General features: G+C 45.7%; 1 protein-coding gene across 1 annotated transcript in view; it reads left to right on the top strand.

Moving 5' to 3' along the window:
* The window catches only part of COL4A6 (collagen type IV alpha 6 chain), a gene marked incomplete at its 5' end in the record, with an annotated part of 288,532 nt that overhangs the window by 241,158 nt on the left and 30,350 nt on the right, over positions 1 to 17,024 (top strand). Inside the window, 10 exons of the mRNA XM_081223006.1 lie at positions 6,085 to 6,144; positions 7,390 to 7,434; positions 7,922 to 7,975; positions 9,144 to 9,213; positions 10,282 to 10,389; positions 11,289 to 11,429; positions 12,255 to 12,359; positions 14,120 to 14,280; positions 14,752 to 14,931; positions 15,463 to 15,646. Of these exons, the coding sequence (XP_081079132.1) occupies positions 6,085 to 6,144; positions 7,390 to 7,434; positions 7,922 to 7,975; positions 9,144 to 9,213; positions 10,282 to 10,389; positions 11,289 to 11,429; positions 12,255 to 12,359; positions 14,120 to 14,280; positions 14,752 to 14,931; positions 15,463 to 15,646 (1,108 nt within the window). The remainder of the gene's footprint in view (positions 1 to 6,084; positions 6,145 to 7,389; positions 7,435 to 7,921; positions 7,976 to 9,143; positions 9,214 to 10,281; positions 10,390 to 11,288; positions 11,430 to 12,254; positions 12,360 to 14,119; positions 14,281 to 14,751; positions 14,932 to 15,462; positions 15,647 to 17,024) is intronic.

Consider the following 17,024-nt stretch of genomic DNA (forward strand, 5'->3'; position numbering starts at 1 on the left):
GCACATATCAATTGTTGAGTAAATGGTAGTTAGTGTTAGTGATCCTGTTTTCACTTTCCTATGTGCCCTTGTATCTTAGATTCTTTCACCCAACAAATACTTTTTGAGGGCCCCTATTTGCAAGGCCTTCTGCTTGATTCTACGGCTGCAACAGCAACTAACAGTCAGATAAGTAAAAGTCCCTGTCCTTGAGGAAAGTAACATTCCAATTGGGGGGGATGAGGGAGGGGAGAGAATCAACAAGTAAACAAATGAAGGAGGACAAGTTCATATATTGGTAAGTGATACATAGAAGATAAAAAAGGGTAAAAGTGATGGAGTGTGGATGGGGAATGGAATGGGCACCTTTGGACAGAGTGGTCAAAAAGGGCCTCTCTGAGGGATCGCTTATTATGAGGGAGCGAGTCATGTGAAAGTTCGGGAAGAGTGTTTCTGGCCAAGGGAACCATAAGTGTCAACACCCTGAGGTTGGAACAAGCTCGGTGCTTTAGAGGAACAGCAAGAAGGTGAGCGGGTGGAGAAGAGTGAGCGAGGCCAAGAACCAGACAGAGAGGCAGGAGCCAGATCATGGAGACCTTTGTAGGTCAAATGTGGCTTTTATGTTAAATATAATGGGAAGCCATTGGAAGGCCCTGACTTGTATTTTTTAAGATCTCTCTGGTGGTAGTGGGAGTTGGGGGGCTGGATCATGGAGGATGGGGGGAGGGGAAGGCAGCAAACAGAGGCTACTGCAACAATCCTGGTGAGAAATGGTGGTGGCTTGGACTAGGATGATGGCAGTGGAAATGGAGAGAAGTGCATGGATTCAAAATGTAAAAAGTTTAAAATTTTTGTTACAGAACATTTCAAACACATACAAAGTAGGGAGAGCGGCATAATGGTCCCCCTGTGTACCCATCACCTAGCTTCAATAATTAGCAACTCATGGCCAATCTGAAGCCAACAACAGATGTGGCATTTCATTACAAATACCTCAGTACTTCTAAGAGATAAGGACTTTTTAAAAACATAATGGTGATTTCATCACCACTAATTAATTATCAGAAATGACAATATCTGTTAAGTCAGAATTCAGGTTTATGATTGTCTCATAAATATATTTTTTTATAATTACCTGGTTTTGAATCAGAATCCAAACGATGCTCACACGTTACATTTGGTTGATGTATCTCTTAAACTACAAGAGATGTTTTGAAGGAGCTGATGAGATTTCCATGGATTGGGTGTAGGAGTCAGGAGGGAAATGGATGAATCAAAGATGACTAGGCCTGCCCCCGGCTTGCTTGCAAAGTGGGGAGAGATGACTCCGGTGGTTCCCTGCAGTTCTTTGAAACACTTTGGGTCTCTCCAGGTGGCCAGAAAACACAGCCAGTACAGCCAGTGGCACAGATTGCTTCCACAATGATCCCTACTACTCCATAGAGACACAGGGGCAACAGAGAACCATCTATTCAATGGCCTTGATTTTAATCAGCTCAGTATCTAATGAATCAAAGGGAAAGAATCTTGATGTTGGAGACAGGACACCTGGACTTCAGCCTCAGCCCCAGCTCTGGGCCTTCAAGTATCTGAACCTCTCTGTATATATGTCATGTGGCAATGGTCATATCTACTGTTTTGAGGCCCAACTCACAATGTTCATCAGGTTTCCTTATAAAGTATAAATCTGTGCTGTCCAATATGATAACCACTAGCCACATAACAGCTACCAATCCCTTGAAATGTGGCTAGTCTGAAATGAGATGTGCTGTAAGTGTAAAATACACACCAGATTTCCAAACCTAGGTGTGAGGAAAATAATCTAAATTATCTCATTAACAATTTTTACGTCAGTGTTGAAATGACAATATTTATGATGTGTTTCGTTAAATAAAATGTTGTTAAATGAACCTCACCTATTTGTTTTACTTTTTTAATGAAGCTACTAGAAAATTTAAAATAACATAGTAGTTCACATTATCTTTCGATTGGACAGCACAGACATAGAGTACTTTGCAAGTGGGCTGGGGAATAAAGTCTGCACCTTTCTTTGTGAGCATTTCACATAAATTCTAGTCACCTCATATCATCCCTATGATGTAAGCAAGGTGGGCTGGGTTTATATCCCTGACTGATGAGGAAACCATGGCCTGAAGGGGTAAAGAGGCTTGTCCAGAGTCACCCAGCAAGTTATTAGCAGAGCTGAGACTGAAATTCAGTTTTCTTGAATACTAGCCAACTCCAGGCTTTTTCCTCATACCATACTGCCCCCTACTGTTCAGTTCATTCTTGTCATGGTGGTTGTGGATTGCGTGATCTCTGGTGCTTTGCAGTTCCCTGGCTCACGCTCCCTCCCTCCTTACCATTCCCTTCCCTGTTCTACCTCAGAGGATTTCCCCTTCTGCAATTTCACCCGTTCCCTTTTGCCCTGTGAAAGAAAGACACACTGACTGACAGCAATGAACAGTGATAAATTGCAATACTGTTTCAAGCTCAGCATTTCCAGTGTTTCATAGTGTGGCCTGACAAATAGAAACCCCAGTTGATTGTAAAGACATCCAAGGTGGAAAAAAAGCTTCCTTTATATGGTACAGCATATTTTCAGAGAGTGGGAATCAAGAAACCAGAGTTCTCAGGCCACTTTGGTGTGGATTCCACATGCAACCCTGGCCAAATCCTATAACTCCTTTGCTGCTAATATCTCTATCTGCTTAATGGGAACATTTATAGGTAACTTCTGTGACTTCTGCCAGAAGAGTTGTAAGAAGGAAGGTGGTGACGTGTTTGAGATGCTCTGGGCTTTTCAGAGGAAACACACTTCTCAAATCCAAAGTCCTCACGTCGGCTTTCAATTATCCACGCTCACTGAGAAACAAGGCAGCGCTGAGGGTGGAAATCTCTAGGGAATCTGAAATGTTCCCTTCAACCATTTGTTTTCTTTCCATCCTAGCCCAGATCTTTGCAGGAGCTGCTGACAAGTGGCCAACCTGAGTGATTTAGACCTCACTTTCTTTCCCTTGCCCCGTCTGCACTGACCCAGCATCCTTGCTTTTCTGGCTCAGCCCCAGCTTCACACATTTCATGACATTGTCCCAGCAGCACACTCACGTGTAGGCCACAGATGCTCCCGTGGAGATTGTCAAAGAGAGTCATATACCTCTGTGCCCTCCAAGGCACCAGCAAACGCAGGGTAAGGCAACATGGCAGATGATGGGAGAGAGAAGGGAAGAAAGGGGTGAATCCTGAGGTACCTATTGAGTAGATCTGAGGCAACTACTGGACAGGCGGGAGTTCTCTTTCTGCTGAGCACCAGGCTTTCCAGGCACTTCAGGTAGGTCCTTCGGAGGAGGAGCCCCCTCTTGACAGACTTAAGCTAAGCCCTCCCCTCCTGTCCCCGCCTCCCCACCAACCCGGCGCCCTGAGGGGTAGTAGCAGCAGTGTGGCAGGGTCAGAGTTGACAAGGAGACTGACTTTCCTAACCTCTCAAGTTTCACATCTCAAGTCACCCTCGCAGTGCCAAGCCAAACCCATTGCTGCAGTTTAGCCTCCAAAATGTGACCCCCAAATATGATCGTTCCCCGCCCCTCCCCCATGGCCTCCGTCCCCCTTTCCAGGCTTCAGCCTCCTTCCTGCCTTCCTGCCCTCCTTGTGCACGTGGGCCTCGCCCCTCTCCACCGCCCTCACTGGGGCCGGACGAGGAGCTCAGGCAGAGCGGGTGACCACCGTGCTGGCAGCCTGCCTCTCGGGCCAGCAGGCCTCTGAGGACCCAGGGCCAGAGTGTCTTTCACTCCACAGTGGGGCCTCACGGCCCCTGGTTCCAGCCTACTGTTTGCAGCTTGCCTTTTTCTCACACCCCGCTCCTCACCCTGCTGTCCGCCCCGACTCCCAGCCACGTGACTGAAGTTGAGTTTTTGCAGAGCCACTAATATCCATGAACCCAAAATACCAGGAGACCAGAGCCCTAGAGACCACGCCTGTAAACAGCTAAGCTAGTGCTCTAATGAGGTGTTCCTGACCGTGGGTGAGAAGGGGTAAGAGAGCAGTGGGTGCTGATCAGCTCATGATGGCGACCGACTGGGACGGGGCAGGGGCCCAAGACATCTTGTTAGAACAGCTTGTTCAGCAGGGCCTCGTACAGGGCCTCCCTGTGCTGGGAGACAAGCTGAGCCTACAGCCCAATATCTTGCCAAGTCATTTATGTTTTACTGGCTCTAACCCCGACACACAAATTGCTTTTTAACAATTTTTTTTTTCCTTTTTAAACTTTGTATATGTTTTTTTGCTCACCTTGTAGCTCAAGCTCTCAGACCCTCTCTCTGAGAAAGCAAGAGTCCAGAGGCTCTTTCTGCTTTCCGGAGAAGAAGGACAAGGCCCCCTTGTCTTTACATCTGTGGAAAAGACAGGTGGAGGCTGTGAGATGGTACCTGGACATTCTTTTTCTCATGCTTTTGAACAGTTTTTTTCCCTGGGTCACTGTTCCATTTAATTCAACAAGTATGTATTGGACCACCTTGTATGTGTTCAGGCTACAGTAACATGCCTTGGAAGAGACAGAAGGGAATGTGATACAGACCTTCTCTCACAGACTTTCATCCGGAACCCCGGCTTAGTGCTTGAAGAGTTTGGGGCAGCGTGGGCTGCCGTAGCTTCTGTGCACAGGCCAGGGAAGGCTCCGCAAAGTGTTTGACTTCAGCCTCCAATAGATACACGCCACCAGGGGGCAGCATGCCTTGGTTTTCAATTCGAGCTGCAGAACTAAGTTTGCATTCAGTTTGACACAGGGGCCTTTCAAATAGAAATCCTATTCAGCATGAGGTCTGAGCAATTTGACTCCTAACTGTAGATATAGAAAAGAGGGAAGGCAAGTAGGAACCAAAGGCTGCTTTGAGTTGGACCCTTCACAGGCATACACTCCCCTCCTCAACAACAACAACAATAAAAACAACTCACGTTTTAAAAACAAAAGAAAGTAAAAACTTGAGCCTAGAAAACTAAGGGCTATACAGCCAACTGTACCCACGGGAATGCTCTGAGTATGAAAGAGGAAGAAAACTACAAATGGGATTGGAGCAGTGCTTTTACAATCAGCTGAGCCAGGTCACATCAAGAGGACAACAGGAGATGTGCCATAACATTTAGTGTCTTTCACAAGCTTACATTTGAGAGAACTTCACTGCCTCCTTTACTCTCATAATAGGCCTAAATACTATTTGCCAACATCCGTGCTCCAGGAAGTCCCATTTTAAACAGTAACAACAAAGTGACCTCGATTACATTTGCCATGAAAGACTTTATCCACTCTGGTAATGAATTCTTCTGTATCTCGGGGGCCCAGAATATGCTTGCCCTGGACCCAGAGGGGAGGAAGCTGTCTCATTCACTCTGCTTTTTGGATTTCTGCTTGTTCCTAGAGAATCCCCAAGTCATGTCTGTGGCTGCAAGCCCTCACCTTCTGTGAGCAGGACAAGAGGGGTTGGTGACCATCTTGCAGTCCCTTTGAGAGTGTTCCTAAAGCCCGCACAGTTCTAGATCATGCCTAGATAGAAACACTCCTTCCCACTGCAGAGGATGTTGCAGTCATCATGTCTCCAAAGGGCAAAAGCTCTTCTCTCTAGCATCAATCCCCAAGGATTAACACAGTTCTCCATTTGTGGGTCATCTTTGACCCAAGCTCCTAGATAGTGGGAAGCAGCCTGTTCTCTGGAACAGGCGTGGAATGGAAGCTAAAGCCCTGACTGTCTCATTGACTCTCTAAGCCATGCAAGATGCTTGGCTCTTCTGAGTGTTAGTTTCCGCATCTGTAAAATCAATGAGGTTAGATCTGTCATTATTTCTATGCTGTTAGTTCGTGTTTCCATAAATACTTGTAATAGTTTTTGGGGGAGAAGACATTACTTCTAGAACCAAAAAGAAGCCTTTAATGAATGGTTCAAATTATCTTCAAGTCCTATGTGTTTCCCAGGCGGTGATGAGACGCTCAGCATGGTGAGATTCCCCAGTGGGACAGTGGAGCTGATTGGAAATTACCACCTTGCCAAATTTGGATGGAGCCAGGAGACCTGTGAGGAAATGAATGTTATAATCTGTGGTCTCTTTTTCCTTTAGGGCTTTGGAATTGCTGGAGAAAAGGGAGAAAAGGGAATCCCTGGTTTGCCGGGACCTAGGGTATGAACCTGGAATTTTGCTTGCCTGGATCTGTCAAGTCACCCGGTCCCTTTTGTTTCCTGTTTGCATCTCTGTTATGTAACTTGATGGCCTCCTAAGCTTCTCTTGTTTCTCTTTCTCAACCCTCAGGCAGGTCCCTAAGACCTCTTCCTCTCCCTTCTGCCACATTCCCTTGACTTAGTGGCTCCTTTGAATAAGGAATGAGGTACAGTAAGTCCCCTACATACGAACCTTCAAGTTGTGAACCTTTCAAAGATGGAAACGTATTATAAACCTATTACAGTACAGTACTATATAGCCAATTGTGTTAGTTGGGTATCTAGGCTAACTTTGTTGGACTTATGAACAAACTGGACTTACAAACGCACTCTTGGAATGGAACTCGTTCGCATGTAGGGGACTTACTGTACCCCCTACACCAGGTGGTTCCTCAGCCCGTTTACTCTCCTTGTCCTCAACTGGGCTAAAGAATGACATGTCTTACTTTCATTCCATTCTATCCTGAGGGAAGGTGGGGTAGGGGCAGTTTGCAGGAATGGAAGAAAGAGGACCAAGTGCAATTTTTATAGGACAGAAACAAACCTGGGAAGTTCTAGAACATAGTGAGTAATGTTTGGAGTCAACAGTTTCCAATAATAATCTCACTTCAAGTGGAGAAATAACTGTTAGCCTCTCTGATTCCTAGCTTCAGGCTCTTAGGTCTTACGTTGTTAGTCATTGGCCAACCTTAGCCTTAAAGAAGCAACATTTCAGAGAATTAGTTGTCTTTTTAGCTTGTTCATGAAGTTTGTCAAGAGTCTTTTGAGTATTCAGCAATGTTCATCCATTACCCTGCCGTTTCTTTCTTCACTTTCCTTTACTCCCTTGTCTTGAAAACACAAAATCACCAACAAAAATGCATTGGGGGAGAGAGACGAGAGGCCCTCCCACAATCTATTTAAAAATCTCATGACTTGGAACTAATGCAGACTAAGTATAATACCACCCAGCCCTTCTACCCAATTCCACCTAGTACTTAAAATGTTTCCATTTATTTAGCTCTTTAAAAATTCCCTGTGTGCCTATTCAGCCTGATGGATTAGTGCTTAGAAAGAAGTCATTAAGGCACGTCTAGGAACATTCTCTTACCTGGTTTTAGCAGCTGCTAAATCCTGATCTCAGTTGGAGAGCTTTGTTAAGTAAGTCTAGTTGCTTTGTCTAGTATGGGCTATTAATCTTTCTAAGGTACCTCTGTTCTCTTTACAGGGTCCCACGGGTTTAGAAGGAGTCCATGGCCCTCCAGGGAGTCAGGTATTTTGGTTAATATCATTAAAGCCTCAGTGTATAAAATCCAAATCAGAAGGCCCTCTTGCTTTACTTAACATGACCATCAATCCAAAGGGGAACACTGCTTACAATTCAAATTGTCCACCTCTCTTTGTTTGATAGAATCTCAGCCACTCACTTCTTTTGTTTTTACCCAAGAAGATGAGTGTCCAGTGTTCAGTGCTATGATGCAGTCGTACTCCTTTAACATGTTATCAGGGCCTAGCAAAGCCAGCCTGCTTGTATTCATCTCTAGCCTTGTGACCTTTGTACCTCCTAACATGCAAGTTGGCTACCTAAGTGCCATATTGCCTTCTGGAACATTTTACGGCTTCCAGAGTCAGGTATGATCCATATATATCCTGGAATGCCGGCCAAAATCCCTGTGCCATTTGTCCTGGCCTAATCCAAAAACCACCCCCTCTTATGCTCTTAGACATTCAATTCAGTTGTAACTATGTTTCTGTCACAGGGCAAGAAGGGGTCTTCAGGTTTCCCTGGGCTTAATGGATTCCCAGGAATTAAGGTAATGTTGTTGGGAAGTGAAAATCCAGGATTGAGGAGATGGAAGGGTGAAGAATTAGTATAAATGCTATTTAGTCCATTTGGGCTGTTATAACAAAATATCACAGACTGGGTGGCTTATAAAAAAGAGAAATTTATTTCTCATAGTTCTGGAGTCTGGAAGTCTGAGATCAGGGGGCCAGTATGGTTAGGTACTGGTGAACATTCCTCCTCTGGCTTGCAAACTGCCTACTTCTTGCTGTGTCCTCACATGGTGGAAGGGGCAGGCTAGCTCTCTTGGGCCTCTTTTATAAGGGCACTAACAATGGTGGGAGCTCTGCCCTCATGACCTAATCACCTCCCAAAGGCCTCACCTCCTAATATTGTCATCACCTTAGGCATTAGGTTTTCAACATGAATTTTCGGGGGACACAAACACTCAGATCATAGCAAATGCCTATATGATGAAATGGAGTATTTTTTAGTATTTTGACATTTTAGATGTCACCCTTTTCACACGAAATGTGTACAAGCAAATCCATCCCTACAAGGAGAAATATTTTATTATTGACATTGTTTAGAATTGCCAACTTTTGGGTTTTGTTATCGTTTTTAAATTCTCTCAAGCAATGCATCCCCTTATTGCCTGCCTGCACCTGGGGCAAACAGCTCCTACCTCCCAACCCTGAATATGCCACTCTCTCTGATTCTGGTACCTGAGTCTCCCTTTTGAGAGAATTAGGACTCTTTTGACTTCCTCTGCCTGACATCACCCACTAACAGGGGCCGTGACAGTAGCAGAGTCCCAAGCCTGCTGAAAGTGGGAAAAAAAAAGTTAAAACTCTGTTCCCTCCTTAACACCTCTTGGGTTATAGCCATATTGTCTATTCCTGCGATATGTTTCCCAGGCCCAGAGGCAGATTGTCTTGGAGTCAGGTTGCAAGATAAAATTGGGATCCCTTGTCCTTGACAGGTTCTCAATTGAGTGTCAGGCCTCTGGGCTGCCTTGTGTCACCTTCATCTTAAATTTATTGGACTTTGAAATTAACCTATGGATTATTTGGCCCTGGAAATCAGGGGTTACAGAAGGAGGAACCTTCCATTGTCCCAGGGAATGGTTTTGAGGGAACATAAATCTTATGTGATGAGGTCACAGAAATATTTGTGTTTAATGTATTTAATCTTTGCAGGGTGAAAAGGGTGACATTGGCCTGCCAGGCCCAGATGTTTTCATCGATACAGATGGTGCTGTGATCTCAGGTGCAACTTTTCATTGATTGGAGTGGAAAAAAAAAAGATAGGAACTTGAATTCTATATCCCCTGCAATCGTTAAGAGGATACTTTGTCAGCCACTGGATTGCTGCTAAACCCGATCCCCACAAGGGCCACTCATGGATCCTAAACTTGGGAAATGAATCTAACTCCAATGTCTTAGGCAAAGAAGCCAAGCTCCATACTCCATGTTTGTGTTGGGTCCACCAAGACTAGGATTTGCGTTGGCCTGGGTCTGGATTTGCTAACAATGTTTCTCCTAGTGATGCTTAGGGAAGGATTCATACCCTCCCAGCTAGGCTAACTTCAGCCTGATACTCTGGGACACACAGGGTCTCATGTACATGATCCCATGCATGCTTGAGCTTGACAATTTCATGGGAAGTGGAAAAGTATCTTTCATTAGGGGAGCAAGTATCTTTTGGTTAGGACAGCCCTCAATAGTGTGACACTTTGGAAGTTTGCCTTCACCTCTCCTTGTTCTAGTTACTGTGTGTGCCCAACTCTTCCCTTTGACTTCTCTAGAGATCTGGGTGTCAGTGTCTCCAGCTACTTCTCGCTTGACCAAAGGCTTCTCCTATAGTGCCTCTTCCATCTGGGTCTCCTAACTTCCTTCTCCTCACATCCTCTCAGGCCTGTGCCCTGTCTGGTAAACTCATTAAAGCTGAGGTGTTAATGGTTGACAGTGGCTTTCTGTGTTCCACACTCAAGAAACCTGTGTAACATGAAGAGTAGGCTTCAACACCTTAACCCAAATGGCAGAGATTTGAGGCATGACAAAAGGTTACTAGTAGTAGAAGAACCTTCCTAGTACTTATCAGATCTTACCATGGAAGGTAAGCCCTGGCCAGACCAGTACTGAACAGTAGGAGAGCTTTAGCTCAAATAGGCCCATTATCACGTGAGGGCATTAGCATCTGGGAGACCTATGAAGGGCAAGAAAGGTGCTTCTAACCTGAGGACATCTCCTTGCAACTCTTTTGAGGCATTTTGTGGCATTTGTTGGCCTCCCTTCGGTTTGCTTACTGCCTTTTTTGTTGTTGTTGCAATGCCAGGTTATCCTGGAGACCCCGGTATGCCAGGCCTCCCAGGCCTTAAAGGAGATGAAGGCATCCAGGGCCTGCCTGGACCTCCTGGTGCCCCTGGATTACCAGCTTTACCAGGTAAAACAAACTAACCCACCCCATGCACAGATCTCCACTCTGGTGCTCAGCATCCCCTTTTATACTCTGGTCTGGGTACATACCCAGCCAAAATCAAAAGAAAGGTAGGCTATAGTCAGTAGGTTCCCTGCTGCAAGCCCAAGACCAATGTATATGAGAATAGGGCTTGGGTAAGCAGCTTTCCTTTGACCTCAATAATGTACCATAACTAGACAGGCAATCCCAGACCATCAATGAGGGGGCCTGCGTTGGCCTGCCAGAGCCCGGTCACCCTTCTGTTTATGTGCCATCCCAGTTGATGCTTGCCAGAAGGAGCTAACAAAAGCCCAGATGAAAGTTCGTACCCAGACCTTCACTCTGTGCTTAACCCAGGATCCTGTGGATGACATCCTTGACACAATCATTGGAGGAACACACCCATATGTCACTCTATAGTAGTAAATAGAGAAAGGGCATGCCAGAGTCTGGGAGGCAGTGATATTCCAAATGTAAAGCCTCAGACATTACTTTTAAAGACAGCAGTTTCTAAATTCTCTGGAGATGGGCCTCTGTAAGGATACCTGTGCTTTTAAAATGGCCCCTTGGAGGAGGTACAGCTGATCTCAGCACCGAGGTGGAAAAAATCTAGAAATGGGAGGCTGGAGACCCAGGTTTCCCTCTCAGGTGTGCCACTTAGAAGTTCTGCACCCCTGACCGTGTTTCTGTACGTCTTTGGGCCTCCACTTCCCAAGAGGTTAGGCTAGCTGATTCCTAGGGACCCTTCTAACTCAGCTGCAGGAGAAGGGCAAATGCTTTCCCAAATTCTTCCTTGGAGCTAGTGTCTAACATCGGCACTGATTGGAATCCCCTGAAGAGGAGGGTGATGTGATGAACATGTTTGTGTGGGCTTATCCTTCCAGGTGGCCCCGGTGCTTTAGGGCTCCAGGGAGTTCCAGGCCTGAAGGGGGACCAAGGAAACCCCGGCCACACCACAATTGGGGCAGCTGGCCTCCCTGGCAGAGATGGTTTGCCAGGCCTGCCAGGCCTGCCAGGCCTACCCGGTAAGTTGTTTGTTTCTCTCTTTGGTCTTGAGATCCAGGTGTGATCCAGATTGCAGAACAGTACTGATTTTTGAGGGAGGGAGCATCTCACAGGTTAGGGACCACAGCAATCAGAGTATGCATCAAGGAATAGACAAGTGAGGGCCATCTCAATGATCAGACACTACCTAATGCCTTCTGACTTCGTAGTCATTCCGTTTCCCCCTTCACTGTTCTCAGCCCCTAGGCCTGTGGTCTTGCAGCTTCTGAAGGAGCAGCATTGGCTCTTTCAAGCTTTCCCTGGTCCTCAGGGCTCCAGCAGGGTGGGCTGAGAGTCCAAGAAATGGGAAACCAAGCCTGGATCCTCAAAGTGGCTGCTAAAAGCCTCCACAGGGCTTATTCTCCTTAGGTCATCTACCTGAGCATGAGATTCTAGATTCTAAGCAAAAAGCTAGAAATATGCTCCACATGTTTCTTTGTAACCTGCAAACCCTGACCACTGCAGCTTGTACCCATCTCCTCTTTTGTCCTAAGAGGACTTCCTGGGATAGACATGGGGACTGCTGAGTTGCTGAAGCTGCCTTGGTTATTCCCATATCCCCAGTGTCTAGTCCAGTGCCTGGAGCATAGTAGACATCCTATAAGTAGTAGTAGTAGAGAGAATTGAACCAACAGAGTTTGGACCTGTTACAGACTTTGGGTCCTCGTCTTGGATTTTTTGGGGGGAGGGTGTCTCTGCTCTGTTGGTTGAGGCTCAAGGTCCCTGGGTGACTGAGCTGCTATGCTGAGTCACATGAGCCCAGGCGCCTGTAAGTTGCCAATCTTTTATGTTTCTTTTTCCTAAAGGTCCAGCATTTGAGACGGGAACTCTACAGAGCGCAGAGCCAGGGCTGCCTGGTCTCCGAGGAGAACGAGGTCCAAAAGGAAACCCGGGCCTCAAAGGAATCAAAGGTGATTTTGTCCCCTTAGGTTTCTTTGTTCCCCAAACTCCCTGGAGAAGGCCCTCTGGGAAGAAGCAAACTAACAGCCTTGGGAACCTGAACAAGACCAATCCTGGCTCTTGAGTGGGGATGTGATTATACGACTATTGGAAGTGCTATATTTGGAGCTCTAAGACTGAGGCTGGCGATTGAGGTCACACAGGACAAAGTGGCCCCCAGGCTACTCTACCTGCCCCTCCACCTGCAGAAGCTACTCTGCACATTCTGCAGCCCCTCTCAGTTTGCAAGGCCAAGGCAAGAAGTCACTTATGATTACCTTCAGCCTGAAGGAGAGGTCAAGACCTGGAACTCTGAAAAAGTCAACTGGCTCCTGGAAAACGACTCCGGTCCCCACAGGTTGACTGAAGGATTGATTGATTGCCCCAGCCTTCGGCTGCCTTGCACTTTCCATCTTCCTGTTGTCTTTGGGTCATTCCTCCATTTCATACTCTGAGGGGCAGATGCTAAAGTGCAAATAAATCACTTCATTATAGTTCCAGCCCAGGGCAGGGTGGAGGAAGAGGTGAAAGTACTGGCTGAAGAGAGGTTTGGGTATACCTGGGAGTTTCAGGTACCTGAGATCTCTCCTGTTCTCTCAAGGAATTTACAGCTCTCCTCGACCTCAAACAGAGAGGTTTTAACTCACTCCTCTCCTTTCTCATTGCCCTATCATAAAATGGAACTACCTAAGTATAGGAGCTAGTTCAGAAATTTTGGAAAGCCCCATCTCTAATTTTTAGATCCAGGGAAGATGTTTGAGGGCAAAGGATATTAAATTTCAAGTCTTGACCTAGGATGTCAACTTTGGCCCTTCCCTGACTCACTGCAGAGCTAGTGTGCTTCTTGATACCATTCTCATACTTAAAAACAGGGCCAACTCTAATGCCGCCCCTCCTATATTCTCATGGGACCAGAAGGTTTTTTTTTTTTGATCTCTCTCTCTGAGACTGGAATAGTGATAGTGGTTCTCAAGTGATTCACTGGACATGAGAATCACCTAGGGGAAATTACTACAAATTAGATTCTTGGATCTGGCCACCTGAGACTCTGATTGATTGGACCTGGGGTGAGGCCCAGCAAGCTGCCTTATAAACAAGCATCCCAGGTGACTCATGCAGAAGGTTCATGGATCACACACTCGAGAAATGATTATTTGGAGAACAGGCTGTTCTTTCAGAGTTTCAGGGATTATCGATTTTCTAAAGGTAGGAAGAGGCCCTTCAGGATCTTAGGGAAACTCAGAGTCACCTCTGTTGATCCAAAGTCTCATTTCGTAGACCATAAGCATGGAAGGTATAAGTGGCTGGGCTATAGTGCTAGTGACTCCTTTCTATCTCTTCAAAGATGCTTTGCTGAAATCTCTGTCGTCAATTTATTTGGCATTTGTCTCTGTGTACAAAAGGCAGGGGAAAGACATTTTGGTGAATAGGATGTTCAAGTGGCTTGGATTCCAGACTCTCAGTTGGTTAGAATAGGTCCGTGGTTCTCAACTCTAGCTGCACATTAGACTCACTGATGGCTGGGCTCCACCCCAGAAGATTGAAATCCAAATCACTAGCACAGATGTACTTTGATGGAAAGTGAACCTAGTTCATTCGAGTCTGTTCTCTGCAGGCCTTCTGATTCCCTCCATGGAGTTGTTCAGGTCACAAATTACCGCTGGCAGGTCTTCCTTCTTCTTGGAAAGATGGCCCACTTAGATTAATGTTGTCTCTTTTTTTTTTCCTCCAGGGGACTCAGGTTTTTGTGCTTGTGATGGTGGTGTCCCAAACATTGGACCACCTGGGGAGCCAGGCCTGCCTGGGCCACCAGGTCTCCTGGGCCTTCCGGGCCTGAAAGGAACAAGAGGAGATTCAGGCTCTGGGGGTGCACAGGGCCCATCAGGGGATCCAGTAAGTCTTACCAAACTTTGGCTCTGAGGGAGCAAATGGGAGCTTTTAAATGCCCCTCACTCCTCACTAATCACTTTCCTAAAACACATAAAAGAAAGATGGGGATAAAGCAGACCTTCAAGGTTTTGATCCGTAGTATGAAGAAGTCTATCTAGGTATCTTGAAAGTCCCTTTCTGCTTTAACCTACCTATGTTCCCTCCCTTCCTCCCTCCCTTCCTTCCACAAAATTATTTACATTTGCCTAGAACTGTGCCAGGCCCTGAAGACAAGGTTCCCATCCTCAAAGATTTCAAAATTTAGAAAGGGTAAGAAAATAAATGGGCAATTATAATCCAAGATGACGATATAATCCAGTGTCCAGAACTGCGCCAAAATGTACCCAAGGACCTGTTTTAGGTCAGACCTATGCGAGGTGCCAGAATCTTATGAAGTCTGCATCTCCTCATCATTCCCTTCTGTCTTTTTGTCAGGGTGTATTTGGGCCTCGAGGTCTGGCAGGCCCCAAAGGAAAGAAAGGGGAAGTGACTCTCAGTACAGGATCAGGGATGCCAGGAGATCAGGGTGATCCTGGTCCCCAGGGGCTCCCTGGTGAGACAGGAGCCCCAGGCAAGGACGGAGTACCAGGTTTACCAGGCCTGCCAGGCTTTCAGGTAAGTCGATTGTTCCTGGGTAAATAGTGCTGTAAATCCTCACACCTGACTTGGCAGGTGGGTGGGTGGGGAGTATCTGATGGCTACTTCCTGCCTCTGCCACTGACACTTTTGGCTCTGTGCTTTTCCTTGCTGTAAAATAGGGATCTTTTTCTCAGAATGGGTCATTGGCTCACTTGATAAACGCTAGTGACAACTGACCACATCACTTAAAATGTTTCGGCTTCTCAGGAGCTTTCCCTTGCAAGTAATCCAGCTGCTTTCTATGACCCCCCCCCCAACCAGAGTTGTCCTTCCCCCTCACCCCCACCAATCTAGAACCTTTTGCATTATCAGATCACTCAGGGTTGACAAGCTTCACTCCCATTAACTCGACTCAGAAGAATTGATTGAAAAACTAGAGTGACAGAGAATTTTAACCAAAAAATAAAGCCCTGCTCATACTGGTTAGGTGTTTCTTTCCTGTGGTCAGAGGGCTCTCCAGATAAGTCTCTTAAGTCATGCTTTCATCCTTTCCTATGTGTTGTCTAGGGTGATGGTGGACAGGGCTTCCCAGGTGAAAAGGGGTTACCAGGACTTCCTGGTGAAAAAGGCCACACTGGTCCAATTGGCCCCCCAGGAATTGGGCTACCAGGATCTTCTGGACCTCGTGGGCTTCCTGGAGATAAAGGAGTAGATGGATTCCCAGGGCAACCAGGCCCCCCTGGGATTCCAGGTGAGTTGGGGAATCATCTGGCTTTGGGCTTGGAAAACTGACTCCTTGAGGGTAGATATGACCCAGATGCGTGAAATGTGTCATAAGAAGGCTAACTGGAATCACTACTTTCAATCCTCTTGAGGGTTTTCATGTGGAAAAAGGGTCATACTGTGGTACAGTTACACAGAACAATATAGATTTCAGCCCTACTAAGTGAAAAACTTTCTAACAGAGCAGTCTGAAAGTATAACAGAATGGCCTTGGGAGGTTATGAGCTCATAATCCCTGGAAGATTTCAAGCAGAAGCTGGATGACCATTTATTACAAGTGTCATGGAAGTAATGAGTGGAAATTGGACAAGGAAGCTATCCTCTAAGTTGTATGGTAATATCATCAGTAGGGAAGAACCTTTCCTTAATTCATGAGATCTCAGATTGAGAAGAGACCCTAGTTCTATCTAGTCTGATCTCCATTTCATACCTTAAATCCCTCCCATTTATATAACTTCTCTTTGTACTTGAATTTTAGTAATTATAATGAGTGACAGCCCTGCTTATAGATCAAGGTACTATGCTATTAACTTGCCTTCTTGCATACAGCTAAAACAGTTCTTCATCCTAACTTCTGTGTTTCCACAACTTCTATGTTCCCATTAGTGGTACCACACTTCTTGTAGTCGTCTGAAGTTTGAAAACTTGAAATTCGTCTCATATTCTTCATTTGTAATGCCTCTTATATTCTCCCCTTCTTCTTCTTGGTATTAAGCTCATTATCTCATGCCTAGCTAACACCTATATGCTTGTTGGAATAGATGGATGGATGGATGAATAGATGGATGGATGGATGGAAGAATGACAACTTCCTAAGTAGTTTTTCATTTCCTGCCTCTAGACTTTCCCCACTCAATTCCACTATGAACACTGCTGCCAATTTAATAATCTGTAAAGAGCTGGTTCCATCATGTTACTCCCCTAGTCCAAAGCCACAAATGTTCTCTACTAAATAGAGGACAATGTTCAAACTCCTCAGCCTAGAATTCAGAAGTCTCCAAACATGGACACAACCAACCTTTCTAACCTGACTTTATCTCATACTCTTCATGATTAAAACAAAACAAAACACTAAGACAACAGTATCTTTCACTGTCCCCATAAACCATATATTCATTTCTAACTCTAAGATTTTGCCCATGTTGCCTTTTTCTTGAATACACTTCCTCCTTTCTCTATGTACTCACATCCCATCCAACTTTCAGGGTTCGATATAGGCCCTAATTCTTCCACTAAGCTTTCTCATGACCCCTAGAGTATGCCTTTGCCAGTTAGATTATATATTTTCTTCCATTAATGCTTTTACTTTTTCCAAATGCATTGTAAGCCTCTGGATACTAAGGAAG

The sequence above is a fragment of the Mesoplodon bidens genome (assembly GCF_964165515.1).
Source record: "Mesoplodon bidens genome assembly, chromosome: X".
Lineage (NCBI taxonomy): Eukaryota > Metazoa > Chordata > Mammalia > Artiodactyla > Ziphiidae > Mesoplodon > Mesoplodon bidens.